Source organism: Petaurus breviceps, unplaced genomic scaffold (assembly GCF_028583685.1).
Source record: "Petaurus breviceps papuanus isolate PSGF00001 unplaced genomic scaffold, PetGlider_PUasm1.0 91023, whole genome shotgun sequence".
NCBI classification, from domain to species: Eukaryota; Metazoa; Chordata; class Mammalia; order Diprotodontia; family Petauridae; genus Petaurus; species Petaurus breviceps.
In genome coordinates, this window is record NW_027187398.1 from 86,077 (window position 1) to 106,816 (window position 20,740).

At 39.1% G+C, this 20,740-nt stretch overlaps 1 protein-coding gene across 1 annotated transcript in view; it reads right to left on the reverse strand.

Moving 5' to 3' along the window:
• The window catches only part of TEX14 (testis expressed 14, intercellular bridge forming factor), a 165,828-nt gene that overhangs the window by 55,629 nt on the left and 89,459 nt on the right, over positions 1–20,740 (reverse strand). The window contains exons 12-16 of the mRNA XM_069078160.1: positions 18,069–18,259; positions 17,596–17,746; positions 11,273–12,183; positions 8,267–8,379; positions 6,157–6,239 (exon numbers count right to left, since the gene is read on the reverse strand). Coding sequence (XP_068934261.1) covers positions 6,157–6,239; positions 8,267–8,379; positions 11,273–12,183; positions 17,596–17,746; positions 18,069–18,259 — 1,449 coding nt within the window. The remainder of the gene's footprint in view (positions 1–6,156; positions 6,240–8,266; positions 8,380–11,272; positions 12,184–17,595; positions 17,747–18,068; positions 18,260–20,740) is intronic.

Below are 20,740 nucleotides of genomic sequence, written 5' to 3' on the forward strand. Positions count from 1 at the left end.
AGGTGTAATAGTAAATAGGCATTTGAAGATCTTCCCTGCCCCTTAATAGGCTTAGGTAAATTTGAGGACCTTTCCTTATTTGAAAATAAACTCTACCCCCTGATAGGCTGAATGTGGTCACATGGGAGCCTGTGGTGGGAGACTTGTTTTTCAGGAGGCACAACTTCTGTTATTTTGTAGTCAAGGGCATCATGAGGGTTGTGATGTATTCTGATCCTGGAGAATGCTACATATACCTCTAAGGTGAGGTTTTGCTTTGGGGCTCACTTTGGGAAGAGCTGTATGATTTGATCAGATGAGACTCTGGGCAGCCATTGAGCCCCCCCAGCTCTGAAAACACAGATGTTTGTGCTTCTCTCTCTGGTGACTAACTATGTATGTATGTGGTGGTCAGACAGCTAGAAGCCCTGTCTGTTGATCTGCTGAATTTTGTTATTTTCCCCATCTGTATTTTTCTCTGCTTGTAACTTCTGTTTGTATTCTCTGAAGTTCAGGGAGCTGACTTTCCCTCCTGAAGTAGGTAAATGATATATTTTTTATTAAAATAAGATTGTTAACCCTTTTTGAGTTGCTTTCATTTAGAAACGCAGATCAGAGAACCTGTGCTAGCAGTCATCCTGGGTATGCTAGGGTGCTTACTGCTACACCAGGTCAAGAAGAAAGCAGCTAGAAAGAAACAATTCAAATACTGCAGAGTCACAGTCAGGATCAGACAAGAGTTAGCAGCTTCCAAGAGGGAAGGTGCGTGGGTGAGTGGGGGCAACAGTCAGTCTGGGACCATGCTTGGTTGCCGCCACAGCTGTTGCCATCATGCCAGTCATATGAAGACCCCATCATAAGATTCCACCAGATATTTCTATTAAAGAACATCAATGGTGCTTGGGTGCGTACCAATGACATGTTCAGGCTAGCGGTACACAACTCTGGCTGAGCCTCCTCTTCCCAAATGCAATTGTAATGGTAATTTGAAGATCTACCCTGCCCCTTAATAGACCTAAGGGAATTTGAAGATCTTCTCTGCCCCCTAATAGGCCAAATGTAAGCACACAGGAGCCTGTGGGGGGAGGACCTTCCTGACAGGTAGAGCAGAACCCACAGGAAGATGAGAGTCAGAGAAGTTAGAACTGGAGGGAGGAGAGCACATAGCCAAGGAGAAAGCTAGGCTTGTGAGTGTTTGTTTGTGGGAAGGCTAAAGGATGCTCTGGCTCTCTGCTCTGTTATGGTGTATTAACTTCTTTGTTGTGTTGAGCACAACTCCACCTTCCCTTCCCTTCCACTGATCTGAAAGCAGGCATTTTAGCATAACTTTTACCCTTCCCTCTCCTAATTGATCCATGGGTGGGGGTTTCAGCCTAAGGTAAAATCCTTGCTCCATTCTTCCCCATCCCCTCCCCCTCTCCACCTGGTGTTCCCCATCTCCACCCATTCTGGGTTCCTTGTACTTCAGCCTAGGAAAAACTCCTGGGAAAATTCAAATATACACTGACCAATCACTGATTGTAGTTTCAGCTTACGTAACCTGACTATTGCAATCTCTTTAAAAACCAGCATACTGTTCATGCCAATTTACTGTCTGATTGGGTACATGTGACCCCGGCAGTCACGCGGTATTAAAATTCACTTCCAATTTTAATCTCGGGGATTTTCTGTCTCTCTCCATTATGCCCACAGTTGCTATGATGGATTCGGTTTCCTGGTGTTGGGATTTGGCTTTCTGGTGTCTGAATAAATGTTTTGCTTCTGTCTTATATATGGAGAGTCTGTTATACTTTGCAATTCAGAACTATGCTGGCATATTGACAATCACCATTGGTCCTACACCGAGGCATTCATGCTGTTTCCTTCTCTCTCTTCTTCCTGATATTATTCACACTACCTCCCCCCAGCCTCCTCAGAACACTCCAAATATCACACAAGCCTGCAAGGTTGTAATGGGTGGAAGCCACAGTGGTGGCAGTGGCATCACTATTTGAGTGTGTTGTGCATTATATTTAGACATTAGACTAGCTGCATCTGACAGGAGAAGTTTGTATTGTACCAGCACATGCTTTAGAAAGATGAAGTAATGCAAAAGGTTGTTTTTTTTTTTAATGTACTGACAAGTTGCTCTAATAACCCAAAGAAACGAAGGAGAAAGCAGCAGCTGCATGGTACAGCCCACATCTTGATTTTTTCAGATGTTCCAATGCCTCATTATACAATAAAACTACAACAATTTTAACAACAACAACAACAAAAAGATTTAGCAGCTTCCTAAAAGAGTGGAGTGCTTGGAATATATTTCAGAAGGTAATGGAGGGGTGGCCAGATAGCACAGGGAGTAAGCACTGGCTCCAGTGTCGGGATGACCTGGGGATTGAATCCCGGGCTCAGACACTTAGCACCCACCCAGAAACACCTGGCCATGTAACCTTGAGCAAGTTACTTAACCCCGATTGCATTAAAAGAAAAAAAAAGAAGGAAATGGAGTTAGGATTACAACCAAGAATCATCTACCCACTAAATTGAGTAGAATTTTCCAAAGGAAAAATGGATATTTAATGAAATAAAGGATTTGTAAGCATTTCTAAGGAAAAGACAAGAGTTTAGTAGAAAATGTGACATTCAAATAGAAAACTTAAGAAAAACATACATGAAAGAGTGACCATAAAGGACTCAATAAAGTTAAACTGTTTACATTCCTATATGGGAAGATGACACATGTAATTCCTAACAACTTTATCATTATTAGGGGAGTTAAAAGGAGTTTACATAGACATTATAGAGTTTACATAGTTTACATTGACAGGAGTTTACATAGTATCGGTGTTAGTCGATTATGTTAGACTGATGCCCAAAAAAAGTGAAGGGGTGAGAAAAAGGGATATGCTGGGAGAAGGGTGAAGTGAGGGGTAGAGAGGGGAAATTTTTTTCACATAAAAGAGACATACAAGGAAGAGCTTTTACAATGGAGAGGAAAATGCAGGCTGGGAGTGGTAGGCAATACTTGAACCTCACTCTCATTGAAACTGGTTCAAAGAAGGAAGAATATACATACATATTCAGTTGTGTATAGAAACTTACCCAATTGAGTGGCCAGGTGGCTCAGTGAGTAAGAGCACTGGCCCCAGTGTCGGGATGACCTGGGGAATCGAATGCAGGCTCAGACACTTAGCACCACACCCAGAAATAACTGGCAAGTTATTTCTTGAGCAAGTTACTTAACCCCAATTGCTTTAAAAAAAAAAAAAAAGAAACTTACCCAATAAGGAAATAGGTGGGGAAGGTGATAAGAGAAAGGACAAGATGAAAAGGGGAGGGCAGATTAAAAGAGGCAGTAGACTGACTTTTGAGGAGGGATAGAATTTTAAAAGAGAGAGGAAAAAACAGAAAATAATAATCAAAACTGTGAATGTGAATAGGAGGAGCTCACCCATAAAATAGAAACAGATAGCAGAATGGGATTAGAAACCAAAATTCAACAATATGCTGCTTAAAGGAGACATTTTTGAAACAGAAAGACACACAGAGTTAAAATAGAGGTCTAAAGCAGAATTTAATATGCTTCTGATAAAGTAAAAAAGGCAGGAGTAGCAATCATGATCTCAGACAAAGCAAAAACAAAATGAGACCTAATTAAAAGAGATAATCAAGTCAATGACATTTTGCTAAAAGGTACCATGGACAATGAAGTAATATCAATATTATAGCAAGTTTCTCTGATAAAGACCTCCATTTCTCAAATAAATACTGAGTACAAAAGTGAGTCAAATTTATAAAAATAAGAGTCATTCCCCAATTGATAAATGGTCAAAGGATATGAACAGGTAGTTTTCGGAAGAAATCAAAGCCATCTATAGTCACATCAAAAAAATGGTCTAAATCACTGCTGATTAGAGAAATGAAAATTAAAACAACTCTGAAGTACCACTTCACACCAATCAGAAATGATGAATGCTAGAGGGGATGAGGGAAAAACAGGCATACTAATGAATTGTTGGAGGAGTTGTGAACTGATCCAACTATTCTGGAGAACAATTTGGAACTAGGCCCAAAGGGCTATAAAACTGCATACCTTTTGAACCAGCAATCTTTCTACTAGGTCTGTATCCCAAAGAAATCAAAGAAAAAGGAAAAGGACCTACATATACAAAAAATATTTATAGCATCTCTTCTTGTGGTGGCAAAGAATTAGAAATCAAAGTGATGCTCATCAATTGGGGAAAGGATGAACAAATTATAGCACATAATTGTGATGCCATATTATGCTATAAGACAAGGCAAAGGGGGTGGTTTCAGAAAAATGTGGCAAGACCTATATAAAGTGATGCAAAGTGAAGTGAGAAGAACCAGGAATCACTGTGCACAGTGACAGCCATATAATTAACTGTGAAAGACTTGGCTACTCTGATCAATACAAAGATCCAAGATAATTCTAAAGGACTCAAGATGACAAAATGCTATCCTATCTCTACAGAGAGAGAACTGAAGAGAGAGAGTTCACTCTAAGTGCAAACAGAAGAATAACTTTCTCACCTGAATTAAGGCTACAAATAGAGGAGAAAGGCAACATCATCAGAAACTAGAATAAAGGAGGAGAGACTGAGGGAACATGTCAAGTAGTTTTCAGATATAGAGGGGTAGAAAAGAGGGAACTCACAGAAAATGGCTTCTAGTTTCTAAGTATGAGATGAGAAATTGTTGGGAAAGAGGGGTGCAAGAGAATTAAAGGGTCATAGGTCTTAGGCTGGAAGAGACCTTAGATGGATTCTAGTTGGATTCTCCTACATCTATTTTTTTTCTCTAACAAATGAAGAAATTGAGACCCAAAGAAGTTAAATGACTGGTCCAAGGTCACATATGTATAAGCATCAGAGGTCATAGTGGAACTCAAGTTTTCTGACTCCAGAACTATTCTTCTTTGAAGACTGAGGAGAGAAGAGGTTTGGAAACATTTGTGAGGGGAAAACAATAAAAACTTGCCTAGCTACGGTGAGGGTTCTAGACAAAATAGACAAATAGCTCTATATTGTTTGCAATTGTTTCCAGCATAACTGGGTGTCTTCCCTACACTCTTCAGTAACATATGAGTAGGAAGATGGTAAGGGTGAGGGATTCAGAGGAGAAGAGACAATGGCAAAGCACAAAAGGTGATAAGATGAAGGTACAAAGGCTTTGAAAGTAGACAACAGGGTAAAGCTGAACCAGTTAACTACAGGGTTGAAATTGGGAAGGGATATAATACAAGTAACATAATACATATACAGGTTTAAGCCTATACCTTTGAATACATGCAAATATATATCTTTTCTTAATACATTTACTTCTAAGTCCTAGAATACAAACACAGGCATCAAATCCTACGTTAGTTTAAAAGACAACACTTCTTTACACTGACATAAAAGAATTAGGGCCAGAGTGTGCCAAAGAACACACTATATTTTATCTTTTTTATACATATGAAGATATGCAAAAAACCTGTAATTTTGTCAGAGTGGGAAATAATGTGAGAATACCCCACACCAATGCAGTTAACCTATCCATGATTTAGATTCAGAGACTATATTTGAACTCAAGTTTTTCCTAATTCTAAGCCTAGCTATCTACTATGTCGTGTTGTCTTGATAACACACTTATGTATAGGGGGTTGAACATATACATACATATATATAGCACAATAAAAATATATACTGGGGCATCTAGGTGGCGCAGTGAATAGAGCACTGGCCCTGGAGTCAGGAGGACCTAAGTTCAAATCTGGCCTCAGACACTTAACACTTGCTAGCTGTGTGACCTTGGGCAAGTCACATAACTCCAACTGTCCAGCCTTCCCCCTGCCAAAAAGCAAATATATATATAAATAATATACATATATATTTTGCATACTATGCGATGACACTTGTCCTATGAATTATATTATGTAACACTTTACATAAACAATAAACAAAATATAAAAAAGAGACCACCTCCATTTCATTCCCTGTTAGTTAAAAAGATGATCAAAAAGATAAGGTGAGATCTGGTATAAGAAAATAGTTTTTGGTCATTCAGAGTAAAGGATGCTGCTATGGTCATAACCATTTTAATACAAGCCATAGAATCATATATCCTAAATAGGTATGAAAAAATAGAATGAATTAAATTTTGTATAAATCAAAGCTATGACTTTATACTCACTTGTCCATTGTAATCGTGCCTCTCTGTCATCATTTCTTGTCTTTGAGTTATAGAATTCTGATGATATTGATTCTGCAGTCATCCTAAAGAGGTTTAAAGTTATTGTAGTATCATTTTTAAAAAGAAAAACACACCAATTTTTCTAACTTGCCAAACATAAAGGTTATCAGTGCAACTTGGGAAACTGTCACCCCTGGACCTACCTATGATTGGTCACTAATTACCATGTTTCCCCCATAATAAGACCTATCCCGAAAATAAGCCCTCCCCTTACTGTGTAAGATTCCTCTAAAATAAGCCCTCTCCCGAAAATAAGCCCTATTGAGATTGCTACTGTAGTGAAGGCGATCCCCTGCGCTACACGCTACATTACAGTACCCTCTGTATGCACCGTCCCCCCCCCACCAGGTGAAACGCCATGCTCCAAGCTGCATCCAATCAGAGCTGCAGCAGTGAGCGCGTCATCCTGTTCTTCCCCAGTGATTTGCTTATTGAATAAAGCTACATTTTTTTGTTCACATTTACCTGTTATTAAAATTGCTGTCAATGTTCATTAAAATAAGCCCTCCCCTGAAAATAAGCCCTCTGGTATTTTTCTGTCCAAAAAAATAATAAGACAGTGTCTTATTATTGGGGAAACACGGTATATCATGGGGAGTTATATTCATGCTTTCCAACCACTAGGGGCACCCAAATCCCCAACACTTTACCCATTAGGTTCCTTCTGCCACCTTCAAGGGGTGTAGGGAGTGTGCGAGGGAGGGGGCGCACTTTGGACTACCAGCTGGGTTCTTGTATTCAGGAAGCCAGGTCACATTTAGTACAAACCAAGTTACCTCCAGAGCTGCTGCTGTGATGGGCCCAGGTAGCCCAGGAAGTAAATAATGGTAGCATGGTATACTGAAAAGGGTATAAAATCTACGAGCACTGAGTGATAATGCTAATTCTATTATTAATTAGGTATGTGACCTTTAACACATCATTGAATTCTACCATCAAGCTAAGTGCCAGTATTTTCAACACTGCTCTTTCAGACTGCTTTAGCTTCTCATGTAACAATTAAAATTTAATAGTCTTTTTCCCCAAACAAGGGGAAACACATGAATCTAAAATTCCTGAATCTTTAATTCATATTGAATTCATACTATTCAAAAATTTTATCTGAAAGCAAAAAGTTTATTTTCATCAAATTGCTAAGATCAAAAGAAATGAAAACTTTTCCCCAGCAGAGCTGACATTGTAGTTATAGATTAAAATGATACCATCTCTGGATTTTTAAGCAAGAAAAACTGGAATTGGTATCCTATTAGTATCCAATCTCAAAAAATACTCACTTTCCCCCTCTTTCAATAGGTCTTTCTTATTTAAAACCCAGTAAACTCCAGGAAACATTATGGGGGCCACTAGGTGGTACAGAGGCTAGGGCTTGGACTAATTTTCCTAAGTTCAAATCTGGCTTCAGACACTTACTAGGGGCATGACCTTGTGTAAGTCACTTAGCCCTGTTTGCCTCAGTTTCTCATCTATAAAATGAGCTGGAGAAGGAAATGGCAAATCACTATAGTATTTTTGCCAAGGAAAACCCAAAATGAGGTCACAGAGAATCAGAAACGATTCAACACAATAAGAAAATATTATTAGATTTTATAATTTAAAAAAATTCTATATAATCGTGACTTCAGTTGCTGTATTTTCTCCTATGAAATCATTTTATGCCCATTTAATTTCTTTAGCTAATAATCATAGACCACAAGGTAAACAGTGATGGCTTTGAAACCCTCAACTCTGGCTTCCCTGGTTTCTGAAATCAGACTGATTAGCTTGCTTTCCTTTTCATAAAGGGGGGATGATGAAGGAACCAGTTAAATCATTTTTTGTGAGGGTGGATATTTTGCTTTTCACAAATTATTAATCATGCTTAGGCTGCTAGGATCAAACTTTTAAACTTTAATATCACCTAGAAGTTTCTCATCAGATGGATAATTTGGGCTATGCCAAGTAAGCAGATACTTAAAAGTTCTTGGGACTAGACTTAACTCTCCCATCAGTTACAAGCCTTTTGGACTTTTAATAATGACTGAATAGCCTCAGTGTCACATAAATAACGCACCTGACTGTTGTATCTTGGTTTCTGGCAGTAATTTCCAAATTCTCATCATTTCTTTGTGGGTACTGTAACTTAACATTTGTGCACTGTCTATTGGCTCCACAAAAGGATGATGGCTGGGGGGAAAAAGGTAATACAGTTTTATGTTCTTCTTAGGTATGCCTTGCTTCTTGTGACTACCACATTCATTTTTTGTTTTTTAAGTACAGGGGTCCCTCAAAAGGCCCATCCCACTATGATCAGCACAAGGGCTTTAACCTGCTCCATTTCCCACCTGGGCTAGTTCACTCCTCTTAGCCCCTCCTGTGGGTTCACTATATCGATGCCAAATTTAGTACAGACTCAGCTTCGCATGACCCACTGCAGCACAGAACTGAGCTCACAAAGTTTCCCAGGCTCAGCCTCCCTGACAGGTGGGAGGACAAGAATGTACCAAATGCTTGCTGACTACCTTTGGTTTTAAAAAAATAAATATTTTATCAGAAACATCAAACATCAATATACCTATACCTGCTTTTGTAGGAATTTACACTTAAATGAATTTCAAAGTATAAAATGTCCTAGAATTTAGTTCTCTCTGGTAGGATTCTTTGTCCAGTTGTACAGCTTCTTTTTTCACTTGGAATAAAGGGTCTTCCAAAATTTCTTTGTATTCCTTATAACTGTTCATCATAACTGCTTTATATTATTCGGACCAATATACCACAAGTTATCTAATCTTTTCCCTACTGCTGGACATTTAGAATGCTCCCATATTTTTGCAATTACACATGATGCTGCTATGATGATCTCTGAAGAGAAAAAGTTTTACTTTTGATTAACATATAAGGATATATTCCTAACAATGCGATTTTTAGGTCAAAGAGAATGATTATTTTGAAGGCTTTATGAATACTGCTACAATGTTATCCAAAAAGATTCTCCAAGTTTACCATGTCATTAGCAAGGGATAATTATAGCAATTTCTCTACATTCTACAACACTTGAGTTCTACAGCTTGTAATTTTTACCATATTTGATGGGTGTGGGGTGGTACCTCAAAGTTATTTTATTTTGTACCTCTTTGATTATTAGTGAGATTGAATACTTTTTCTTTTTTTAATTAGAAAATTTTCCAATTATCAAGCATTAATATTTCTCCCTCCCATGCCCTGTCACCCGAAAAAAACAAAAAATATATAACAGGCATAGCCAAGTAAAACAAATTCCCATAATGTCCATGTCAATATGAGAATGAACACCTTTTAAAAAGTGATTATAAATAATTTATTTTTCCTTTTATTTAATTTTATTCAAACTGTTCATATCATTTGGCAACTTATCCACTGTAGAGTAAGAATTATGACTATCACCTCCATTTTAAAAGTCATCTAAATTGGATGAGAGGTCATATCTGCCTGAAATAAATCTTCCTTTTTATGTTTCATATACAACAGGTCACTTTCCAGACCCCTTGAAAAAAAAAAAAGACACAAAGGCCTCTGGATGAGCGGCCAAAAGGCACAAAGCCCATGTCCTAAGGCTCACATATTTCTTTCTTGAAAGGAAGCCTGAAGGAATTCTGCAACTGATTTCTGAATTGTTTTATTGTCTATATGAAAGCTCATGGACGTGACAGGAGAGGGGCCTAGAAGGAATAGGCAAACTTTGAACTGCTTATATGAGAAAGAGGATTTCCCCATGAGTTGTGCTGATGCCTTTCAGACAATGGACAAAGAGACAGTTGTTTTTTTCTTTTTTAAGCGATCGGGGTTAAGTAACTTGCTCAAGGTTACACGGCCAGTTATTTCTGGGTGTGGTGCTGAGTATCTGAACCCGGCTTTGATCCAGGTCATCCCGACACTGGAGCCAGTGCTCTTACTCAGTGAGCCACCTGGCCTCCCCGAGACAGTTGTTGTTTGTGGCCTCTTTCACTGGAATTTTAGGTTGTCCTTTGTGTTAAGTACTAAAATAAATATTGGGGACACAAACAGAAAAGTGTTACAATCCTTGATCTCAAGGTACTCATACATTAATTGGGAGAAATAACTGGGTGTCTAGATAGAAAGCTTGGAGTTGGGAAGACCTGAATTTAAATATGATCTCAGATACTTACTAGCTGGGCTGGTCTGCCTCAGTTTCTTCCTGTAAAATGGGGATAATAATAACACCTACCACCAATCTTGAAGAGTTGTAAAGCACTTAGCACAGTACCTGACACAGTCACCCCACCCCATCTTCTGCACACTGAGTCCAAAAAGTTCTAAGGAGGCAATGGCAGAATGGAAGAAGATTCTTCCTGGGGGTTCTTAGGGACAAAGAGCACAGAACAGGAGGAGGCAGCTTCCAAACTGCACAGTGGAAATGAAGGGATGAAAAAGAAACAGAAATGGTAATATGCACTAGAGGAATGTTCAATTCTTCCACCCTTTCCTGGGCTGCCTGCCTCTTGGGTAATTAACCATTAGCAGGGAGCAATGAGGAAGCAGAATTGCCTGAGTCTGGTGTTGGGGGAGAGCCTTTGTCCTTTTCTGTGAGCATCAGTACACGTTCAGTTGGGAGGCAGATCCTTAATGGAAAGGCAGGAAGTCCTGGACTTCCTTAAAGAGGACTTCATTAACAAAGCATCTCTCTTTGTGGTGGCTAGAGAGCTGAGCCTGGAGTCAAGAAGACCTGACTTCAAATTTGGCTTTAAACATTGACTAGCTGTGTGACCTTGGGCATGTCAATTCACTTGTTTGCTTCAGTTTCTTTAAGTGTAAAATGGGGATAATAATAGTATCTACTTTTCAAGGTTGTTGTGAAGGTCAAAGGAGAACACATTTTAAAAGTGTTTGGCTTAGTGCCTGGCACAAAATAAATTTAAGTAAATGTTAACAAATGTTAGTGAACAATAAAGTAATCCTCAAACCCAGACCCTGAGAGGGCTCCAATATCATCCCTCCCCTTTGATCTAGCCTGTCCAGAGCAGTGTCCAGGCCAGTGCCCTGCTTACTTCCCTCTCCTTGCTCCCCTATTTTCAAACTTTACCTGGTGATTGTCTTCAGCCTGGTCTCCAATACTTTCCTCAGGGACAGACTCAAAAGGCTTCCAGCTGTGACCACCTTTTCTCTTGTGCCTTTGGCCAATGCTGCCAAGACCCATGCCCTGGAATTTTCTCACTGCCCGAGCTGTCTTCACCAAGTTCTGGAAATGGTCAACACAGCCAGGATACTGCCCTGGCATCTTTGTAGGAGGGATGTAGCACATTGCTGGGGGCCCGATAGCAATCCATACAGCTGATGGGTCATGTCTCCTTGCCCCAAATTTTAGGGCAGCCCATGAGGACATCTGCTGCTCCTGTTGCTTTCTTATCACCTCTAGTTTGTCTATTTTCTGCTCTGCTCTTTGCAGGGATTCAGTCAGCTGCTGCATTAGAGTCTGAGAGATCTTCAAGTTAAGAACACATTTACTGATATACTGCTCTGTTCTAGACTTGCTGCTCATGTCTGGCTTAGTTTCCCTGGTCACCTCTTGTACATATGAATTGAAAGTGTCATTGAAAGGTTCCCAGTCCTCAGAGGATGACTCTGTGCCTGCTTCAGAAATAGCACTGTCCTCGCTATAATATGAGTGGGAAGCTTTGTTTATTTCAGGTGGCTCTCCAGTTATGGACTTAGTTTCCTCCCCTTGATTTTTTCCATTTCCTAAAAATATATCCGATGTAGTAATTTCCTTCAAATCATTGTCACATGTATCCAAGTAACAAGAATAGATTTCATTTATTTCAAAACTACGGAGGCTCTCATCTCCACAACTTGGGCTACGAGCCCTGGCCAATTCAGATGCAGTATCTTGATTCTCAGTTTCCTTAGCTGTTGTATAGTGATTCAAAACCTCACAATCCAGTGCTGCTTTTTCAGGTAAAGCTGAGTGACACTGTGGTGAATCGGGCTGACAGCCTGCAGGAAAGAATCAACACCCTGATCTTCCTGAAGACTAGCAATGGGCCCCATAAGTCCCAGGTGGCAGCCAAGCAGCCTTTTCTGATTATTGAAATTGGATCAGAAATCATGAAACTGTGTTTCATTATTCACTCTACTTAACAGATGTGAAATTCTCCTCACAAATACAGAAATAATTCACAATGATACAATATGGTTACAAGTAGGAGAGATTTTTAAGAACCCTGAGGCCAACTTTTGGGCCTTGCAAGTAGTAAGGGTCCCTCATCCCGTTCCATAGGGAAGTGACACAGTATGAGGCACCATGTGGCCGTATTTGGATGAGGAGAGACTGATTCAAATCTTGTCTCTGAATAGCTGTTGACTATAGACAAGTCATTTAACCTAATGAAGCCTCAGTTTCCTTATCACTACAATAACAGCCATAATACTGAAGCTACAGCATTGCTGTGTTTAAAGTACTTTGCCAACATCCAAGTTCTATAAGAAATGTTAGCCTCTTCCCTCCACATCTCTCCCTTTTTCAATCTCTTGCTTCCTGCCAAGTTTAGCTCAAGCATCGCCATCTGCAGGAGACCTTTCCAGCTCTGCCCTGCTCCCAGCTGCTTAAGCCCCCTCCCAAATGACTTTCTATATACTTTGTTCATCTTCCCAGAAGGACAGCGCTGTTTGTCTTGTTTGTACCTCCAGTGCCTAGCACAAAGCTGGAAACAGAGCAGGCAATCAATAAATGTTCAATGGCTGGCTAACTGTTAATATCAAAATGGCTCACATTCCATGCCACTCAATCTCTTCAAAGTCTGGTCACCTATCCTGGAGAAGCCTTTCTTGATTAGCCTCTTGCATAACACTCAGTTTATCCTTTTTAACCCTGCCTTTCCTTGGCACTTATGTGTTCTTGGTACTGGATTAAATTTCCCCTCCTCTGTATGTCCTTGAATCTCTATGTGATTCATGTGCTAATGTGACTTCTCCTTAATTACACTGGAAACTCCCTGAAGGCAAGAACTATAGCTAGATATTACTGGTAAGTCTGCTGTAGAACACAGATGTGGCCAGAACTGAGGTCCCCACCCCTGCTTTGGGAAACAAGACCAAAGAGGTGGTGGAACCAAGACAGCAGAGAGGCAGAAAGTTACAGCTAGTTTCAGCCTCCCCACCTCCCCCCAAATAACTCTTCCAAACATTTAGAAAATGCACCAGACTGAGTACAGATGAGGAAATCCAAGGAAAAAAAATCTAGCAAGTCAGTTCTCCAGATTAGATGGAGAAGTCTACAGACAAGGTCTAGTCAGGAGCCTGTGGCACTCCGGAGCAGGCATAGGCTGTACCAGGGCAAGAAGAGGTCCCAGATCTAGCAGAGAGAAATCTAAGCTAGCACAGGGTGGATGCAAGAATAAGGGCTAAGTGTCACTTATCACTCACTACACAGGATGATCGAGGAAGGGTATTCCAGAGCATAGAGAGGTGGTGGGCCCATATGAATTGAGAAGCAAGCAGCTGTGTGGCTCAGACTCCAGGAATGGAGCAGATCTTAATTCCAGCCTCCAGTTTAATTTGAAGCCTGTAGCAGAATAACCAAAGCAGGAATTCCAGACCAAAAGGAAGCCTACAATTTTGTTACTCTGAACAGGCAGAATTTCCCAGCTGGCAAAGAGAGGCTGGATCCAGCAGTAGTCTCCCAAACCCCAAAAAGGGACAGGCCCACCAGCTTATTAGCTCAGAAATAATCCCAGGTAGGAATTTGCAGAGCTCAGAGCAAGAGGCCAGTAATAAGACTTTGCCTTGGACAAGACCACTTTGCAGGTCCCTAACCTTAACTGTCACTAAGATGCTAGAATAACATAACACTAGATACCCCAAGGAAGCAGCAGGACTAGCCCAGACATCCCCTCCAGAAGCCTGGCCATAATATGTAGTCCAAAGTCAAGAAGTAGTTTGGAAGAGTGAGCAAAAAATAAAAATCCACGTAAAAAGCTATTATGGTGCTTCAAAACATCTACAAGCAAAGTCTCCAAAGGAAAACACTTTGGGCACAAACTCAACTCAACTAGAATTCTTTTTTTTTTTTTTTAAAGCAATTGGGGTTAAGTAACTTGCTCAAGGTTACACGGCCAGTTATTTCTGGGTGTGGTGGTAAGTATCAGGGCCTGGATTTGATCCCAAGGTCATCCTGACTCTGGGGCCGGCGCTCTTACTCACTGTGCTACCTGGCCGCCCCTCAACTAGAATTCTTGAAAGAGATGAAACAAATCTAAAAGAGTTAAAATATTTTTATAAATGAAATGAGAGTGCTAGAGGAAAAAATAGGAAAGGAAATGAGAGTTATGAAAGAATTAGAAAGGAAATTATCAGTATGGCACAAAATCTTAGCAACAAACTCCCAGAAAATTAGAATAGACCAAATAGAAGCCAATGACTCCATAATACAAGAAATATTAGAATAAAATTAAAAGAGTGAAAAAAATTGAAGAAAATTTATGGTATCTCACAGCAAAAACAGATTGAGGTGAAAAAAAAAAAAGCCCTTAAGAATCACAACTACCTTAAGGCCATGAAAAGAGTCTAGACATCACATTAAAAGAAATCTTAAAACAAAATTGTCCATATCCCTTAGAACCTGAGCAAAGTGGAAACAGAAAGTATCTATCTGAGTTGCTTCCTGAAAAAAAAAATTAACCCTAAAATGAAAACTCCCAAGAACATTATAGTTCAAATTCAGAGTTTCCAGGTCAAAGAAAAAAAAATACTACATGAAGTTAGAAAGAATGAACTCAAGTACTAAGGAATGATACTCAGAATGCCATCACCATAAAGGGAGAGGGCATTCAGAATACCCTATACCAAAAAAATATTAGCTTATAATCAAGAATAATTTACCCATCAAAAGTGAGTATCCCCTTATAGGGGAAATGGATCTTTATTAGAGAACTTTCAAGCATCCTTTATGCAAAGACCGGTGCTGTGGAGAAATTCTGAAGTACAAATAACGGAGTCAAAAGCAACATGAAAATGTAAACATGAACGAACAACGATATTGGACTAAACAAGGATAAACTGCTAACATTCAAATATGGGAAAATGGTACCTGTCCCCTCTGAACTCTCTCATCATCAGGGGTCACACAGAGATTTATAATTAGACAGGTTTAGGAGTGGTTATATTACATCTTGATGATCTTAAAAGAGGAACAGAAAGGAAGTGGAAAGAGAATATACTAGAAGGGGAAAGGAAGAGAAAAGCTAGGGAAAATTTTCTCACATAATTTTGATGTACACAAGTAGAATTTCCATACAAAAAGGAAGAAAGAGTGTTAAGAGCCAGTGACTCTCTGTTGACCTCAGGTCACACATCTCCAATTGCCTTTCAGATATCTACTGAATGACCTTTAGCTATCAAACTCAACAAGTCTAAAATCAAACTCATTATCTTTTCCCCTAAACCCTCCCCTCTTCCTACCTTCCCTATTACTACAGAAGATAACATGTCCTCCCAATTTTCCAAGCTGGCAACCTATGATTGATCCTGGATTCCTCACTCCCCTCACCCTAAATCCAATCTGTTGCCAAGGCCTATCAATTTCACCTGTGCAATATCTCTGGTATTCACCTCCCTTCTCTCAGATACAGTCACCCCTCTGCTGCAGACTCTCATTACCTCCTGCCTGGATTATTGCAATAGCCTGCTGGTGGGTCTGCCTGCTTCAAGTCTCTCCCCACTGCAGTCCATCCTCCATTTAACCACCAAAATGACCTTCCCAAATCACAGATCTATGTCATCACCCCTACTCAGTAAACTCCAATGGCTCCCTGTCACCTATCACCTCTAAGACCAAACATAAAATTCCATTTGGCATCAAGCCCGTTCATAATCTAACTCTCTCCTACATTTCCAGTCTTTTTACACCTTACTTCCAACCACATACTTGGATCCAATGAAACTGGCCTCTGGATATTGTCTCTGGCTGTCCCCCATGCCTAGAATGCTCTTCCTCCTCATTTCTGCCTACTAGCTTCTTTCAAATCCCAACTAAAATTCCATTTTCTATAGGAAGCCTTTCCCAACCCTCCTAATTCTAGTGCCTTCCCTCTGTTAATTATTTCCTTTTTTTTTTTTTTTTTTTTTTGCTTTTTGGAAGGGCAGGGCAATTGGGATTAAGTGACTTGCCCAAGGTCACATGGGTAGTAAGTGTTAAGTGTCTGAGGCCAAATTTGAACTCAGGTCCTCCTGACTCCAGAGCCAGTACTCTATTATCTGTGTCATCTAGCTGCCCCAATTATTTCCCATTTTTTCCACACATAGCTTGCCTGTATATATTTGTTTGCTTGTTGTTTCCCCCATTAGATTGTGAACTTCTTTTTGTTATCCCCAATTGATTAGCATAGTACCTGGCACATAGTAGGCACTTAGTAAATGTTTGCTGACTGATGACAGATCCTCATCTGGACTGTTGTCAAGGGAGGGAACAATAAACACACACAGGGTACAGAAATTATTTCACTCAATAGAGAGAGAGAAGGGAAGGTGAAGTAAAGGGGGAATGAAAGGGAGGATAGGTTGAAAGATTAGTCCCAAGCAAACTTAACTAAGGACATACAAAGCTATTTTTATGTCAAGCTCTTTTTGTGGTGGCAAAAAATTAGAAACTGGGAAGGTGTTCATTAATCGGGGAATAGCTGAACTAGTTATAGTGCATAAAAATGATGAAATACTATTGTGCTGTACAAAATGATGACAGGGAAGGTTTCAAGAGAAACCTGGGAAGATTTGTTTGAACTGATACAGAGCAAAGTGAACAAAACCAGAACAATTTATATGATAACAATTTAACTTCAAAATACTTAGGAACTCTGATTGGCATAATGATCAATATGATTCCAGACGGTTAATTATCATTTAACAGGTTAACCTCCTCCTAACAGGTAAAATATTCATAGAGTCAAATAAGATAGACTGGATGAAAAGGACTAGGAGAAATCACATGACCTCTTCCAAGTTAGGGTAGTGTCTCATTTAGTGTGTTTAGTTCATTCTATACTGCATATTTCCATTGGATTAGGATGAATATTTTACATAATTATAACTGAATTATGCAAATTCAAAAACATGTGCCTTCACAGAATTCATTGTCTGCACTAGTTGTGTTTGTCCAAAAAGTTTAATAGAGATATTAGGATCTTAACTTTCATCTGAACAAATCATTTTCCAAATTATTATTCTTTCATCAGTCAGTCAGTACACGTTTATTAAGCATCTACTCTCTGCCAGGCACTCTGCTAAACACTGGGGACACAAAGAAAGGCAAAAGACAGTTTCTATCTTCAAGGAGCTCACAGTCTGAGACGAATTCTCACCACGCAGGCGCTGTCAGTACAGGACAGACTCAAGCTCTGTACACTCGCGCCTTACCTGTTTCCTTTAGCTCTCGGACTTCCAAATCAAGGGCCTCTCTCTTATTTTCTGATGTCATGCCAAAGTAAATATTTATGTCACGATGCTTTTTATATTTCTGAACATCTGTGTTTTCAACTGGATGAGTTCTCTGGGTCTCAATTAAATCCTATAACAGAGATATATTTTGAAGAACATATCAGTTGTCACATAAATGTGAGGGACAAGCCTCATCACGGGAGAGCTTCAAGGGAATGCATGACAACCCCTTGCTGGGACATTTTATGGTAAATTCCTGTTTAGAGTATGGTTGGTCTTAAAAAGTGTCCTCCCACTCTGAGATTCCATAATTCTAAGATATAACATATAACAAATAGAGCTCTGTTAATATTTTTAAGTAGAATGAATTTTAGATAAGGGTAATGTGAATATTGATATTTAAAGAAACAAACAAAATCTCACAAATGTCCATCTACATCAGAGTGTGTTACCTTTAAGTCATTCTTTAGAATATATCGAATATCTTGAAGGTTCATAGTCCGGTCTTTTTGTTTGACCTGTATGCCTGTCTTAACAATATCATAGTAAGTTTTTGGAAGTCTGGCATCTGTCTCTAAGTGATTCCCCAAAATTATAGCTTCTTTAATAACTGAGCCTTCTAGACCATTCCAGGGTAGGGTATCTGGAAGAAAAATATTGCATAAGGGAATTAACCACAGAGAAATTAATAAAATGAAGTTGTGTAACCTCAGGCAACTCATATCATCTCCTTAGACATCAATCTCTTCACCTGTTCACACAAAATACTTTTCAAATTCTCTAATATTCAGAAAAATGAAAATCAAAACAAGCTTAAGATCAAATGCCTTTTGGTCATTAAACTGGAAAAAACATAAAATAAAATAAAATTCAATACTGGTTGTGCTATGGGGAAGTAGATAGACTCTTACATTGTTTGTGGAATTGTAGTTTGGTGGAAACTTCTTATAAAGACCTTTAGCAGTAAGTCACATAATAAATAATAAGTCACAAAACTGATCTTATCCTCTGATCCAGTGATCTAGTTACTGAAGGTCTACCCCTAAAGATATCAAGAAGGGGAAAAAGAGACCTATCTCTCAAAAGTATTCAATTCCAGCAACATTTGTTCAATGGCTTCTATGTATCAGAAATCAAGATGAGGATAGTCCCTGCATTTGAAGGCTTTATATTCATAGCTGTTTTATTTGCAACATATACTGAGCAACCTATTTGTTTAAAAACAAAGGGAATTGGGGTGCCTAGGTGACACAGTGAGTAGAGCACCGGCCCTGGAGTCAGGAGGACCTGAGTTCAAATCCAGCCTCAGACACTTAACACTTACTAGCCATGTGACTTTGGGCAAGTCACTTAACTCCAACTGCCCTCCAAAAAAGCAAAAACAAAACAAACAAACAAACCAAAAAAGGGAATAGCTGAGTAAATTATGGTATATTCATGTAATGGAATATTATGGTGCTATTAAAAAAGAAAATAAGGAATTCAAAGAAAAATACAAAGACTTGTATAAACTGATGAAAAGCCAAAACAGTAGAATAAGAAAAGTATACACATTGTTTAAAAACAAAAACAAAGGTAATAGATTTTTTTTTTTAAGCAATCAGGGTTAAGTAACTTGCTCAAGGTTACACGGCCAGTTATTTCTGGGTGTGGTGCTGAGTGTTTGAGCCCAGGATTCGATCTCCAGGTCATCCCAACACTGGAGCCGGTGCTCTTACTCGCTGAGCCACCTGGCCGCCCCTTGGGTAATAGATTTTTAAAAGTACATGGATGGATTTAGAATTAGACATTGGATAAATACATTGCTTATTTTTATTAAAATTTGTTTTATTATTCTTTTCCTTAGTCAAAATGTAATAAAAGCTTTACATTTTAGAGTTTTATTTGGAAACTTACTCTATATTTGTTTCTTAGTATTTGTTGTTTATAACAATAAAAATCATATATAATATAAAAATTAGAATAAGAAGGTGGACCTACAAAGTCTTGAAAGACCCCTTCTAGCTCTAACATTCTCTCTCTCCATGATTCTATGAACGATAGCCAGGAGAATAAAATGCCTGGGAGAGGGTGTAATGGTAACAGAAATTTGAAGATTTTCCCTGACCCTTAATAAGGCTAAATTGAACTCTCCCTAAGAGGCTGGATGTGCTCACCTGGAGCCTGTGGTGGGAGGTTTGTTTTTCAGGAAGGCAATAGCTTTTGTTACTTTGTATTAAAGTGGTTCATGAGGATTGTGATGTTCTCTGACCCTGGAGAAGGCTATATATACCTCTGAGGCAAGGTTTTGCTTTGGAGCTCACTTTGGGAAGTTGTGTGATTTAGCCAGATGAGACTCTGGGTAGCTGTTGAGCCCCCTGGCTTTGAAAACCCAGATGTTAGTGCTTCTCTCTCTGGTGACTAACCAGGTATGGATGTAATAGTCAGACAGCTAGAAGCCCTGTCTGCTGAATTGTGTTATTTTTTCTTGTAACTTCTGTTTGCTCTGAAGTTCAGGGTGCTGGCTTTTTCTCTTGAACCAGGTAAATCATATGTTTGATTGATTAAAGTAAGACTGTTAACCTGTTTTGAGTTGCTTTCCTTTAGAAAATCAGATTGAAGAACCTTTGCTAGCAGCCATCCTGGGTATGCTAGGTGCTTGCTGTTAGAGAGGGATAAGGAGTGAATGGAAAGAAAGGAACCTATAAAAAATTCAGAAAAAATGTGGGAGGATTTGTGTGAAATGATACAGACAAGAACTTTCTACCTTATTAATCTAAAACTGTGCCCTGTGGAAAACTGAATGCATATTTCCATGTAACAGGAAGATGAATTACAGGACTTAAAATGAATTGAAGATTTTGAAGAATCGTAATTTGACTTTGGTTTTAAACACAATTTCTTACTAGTTAAATTTTCATTCATTTTTCATTTCTAACTCTTAGTATTTGTTCTGAGTCAAATAATTCTTCATAGGGAAACTGGGGTCAGCAATTGTTTGCGTTACTTACAAGCTCAATTGCAGTTCTATTATTGCCAATTAAAGACAAATGATTGCTGAGCAAAAAAAGGGGGGGTTGGTGGGGGGAAGTGTGTGTGTGTGTGTGTGTGTGTGTGTAGAAAATAGAACCAAAAGAAAAAGACA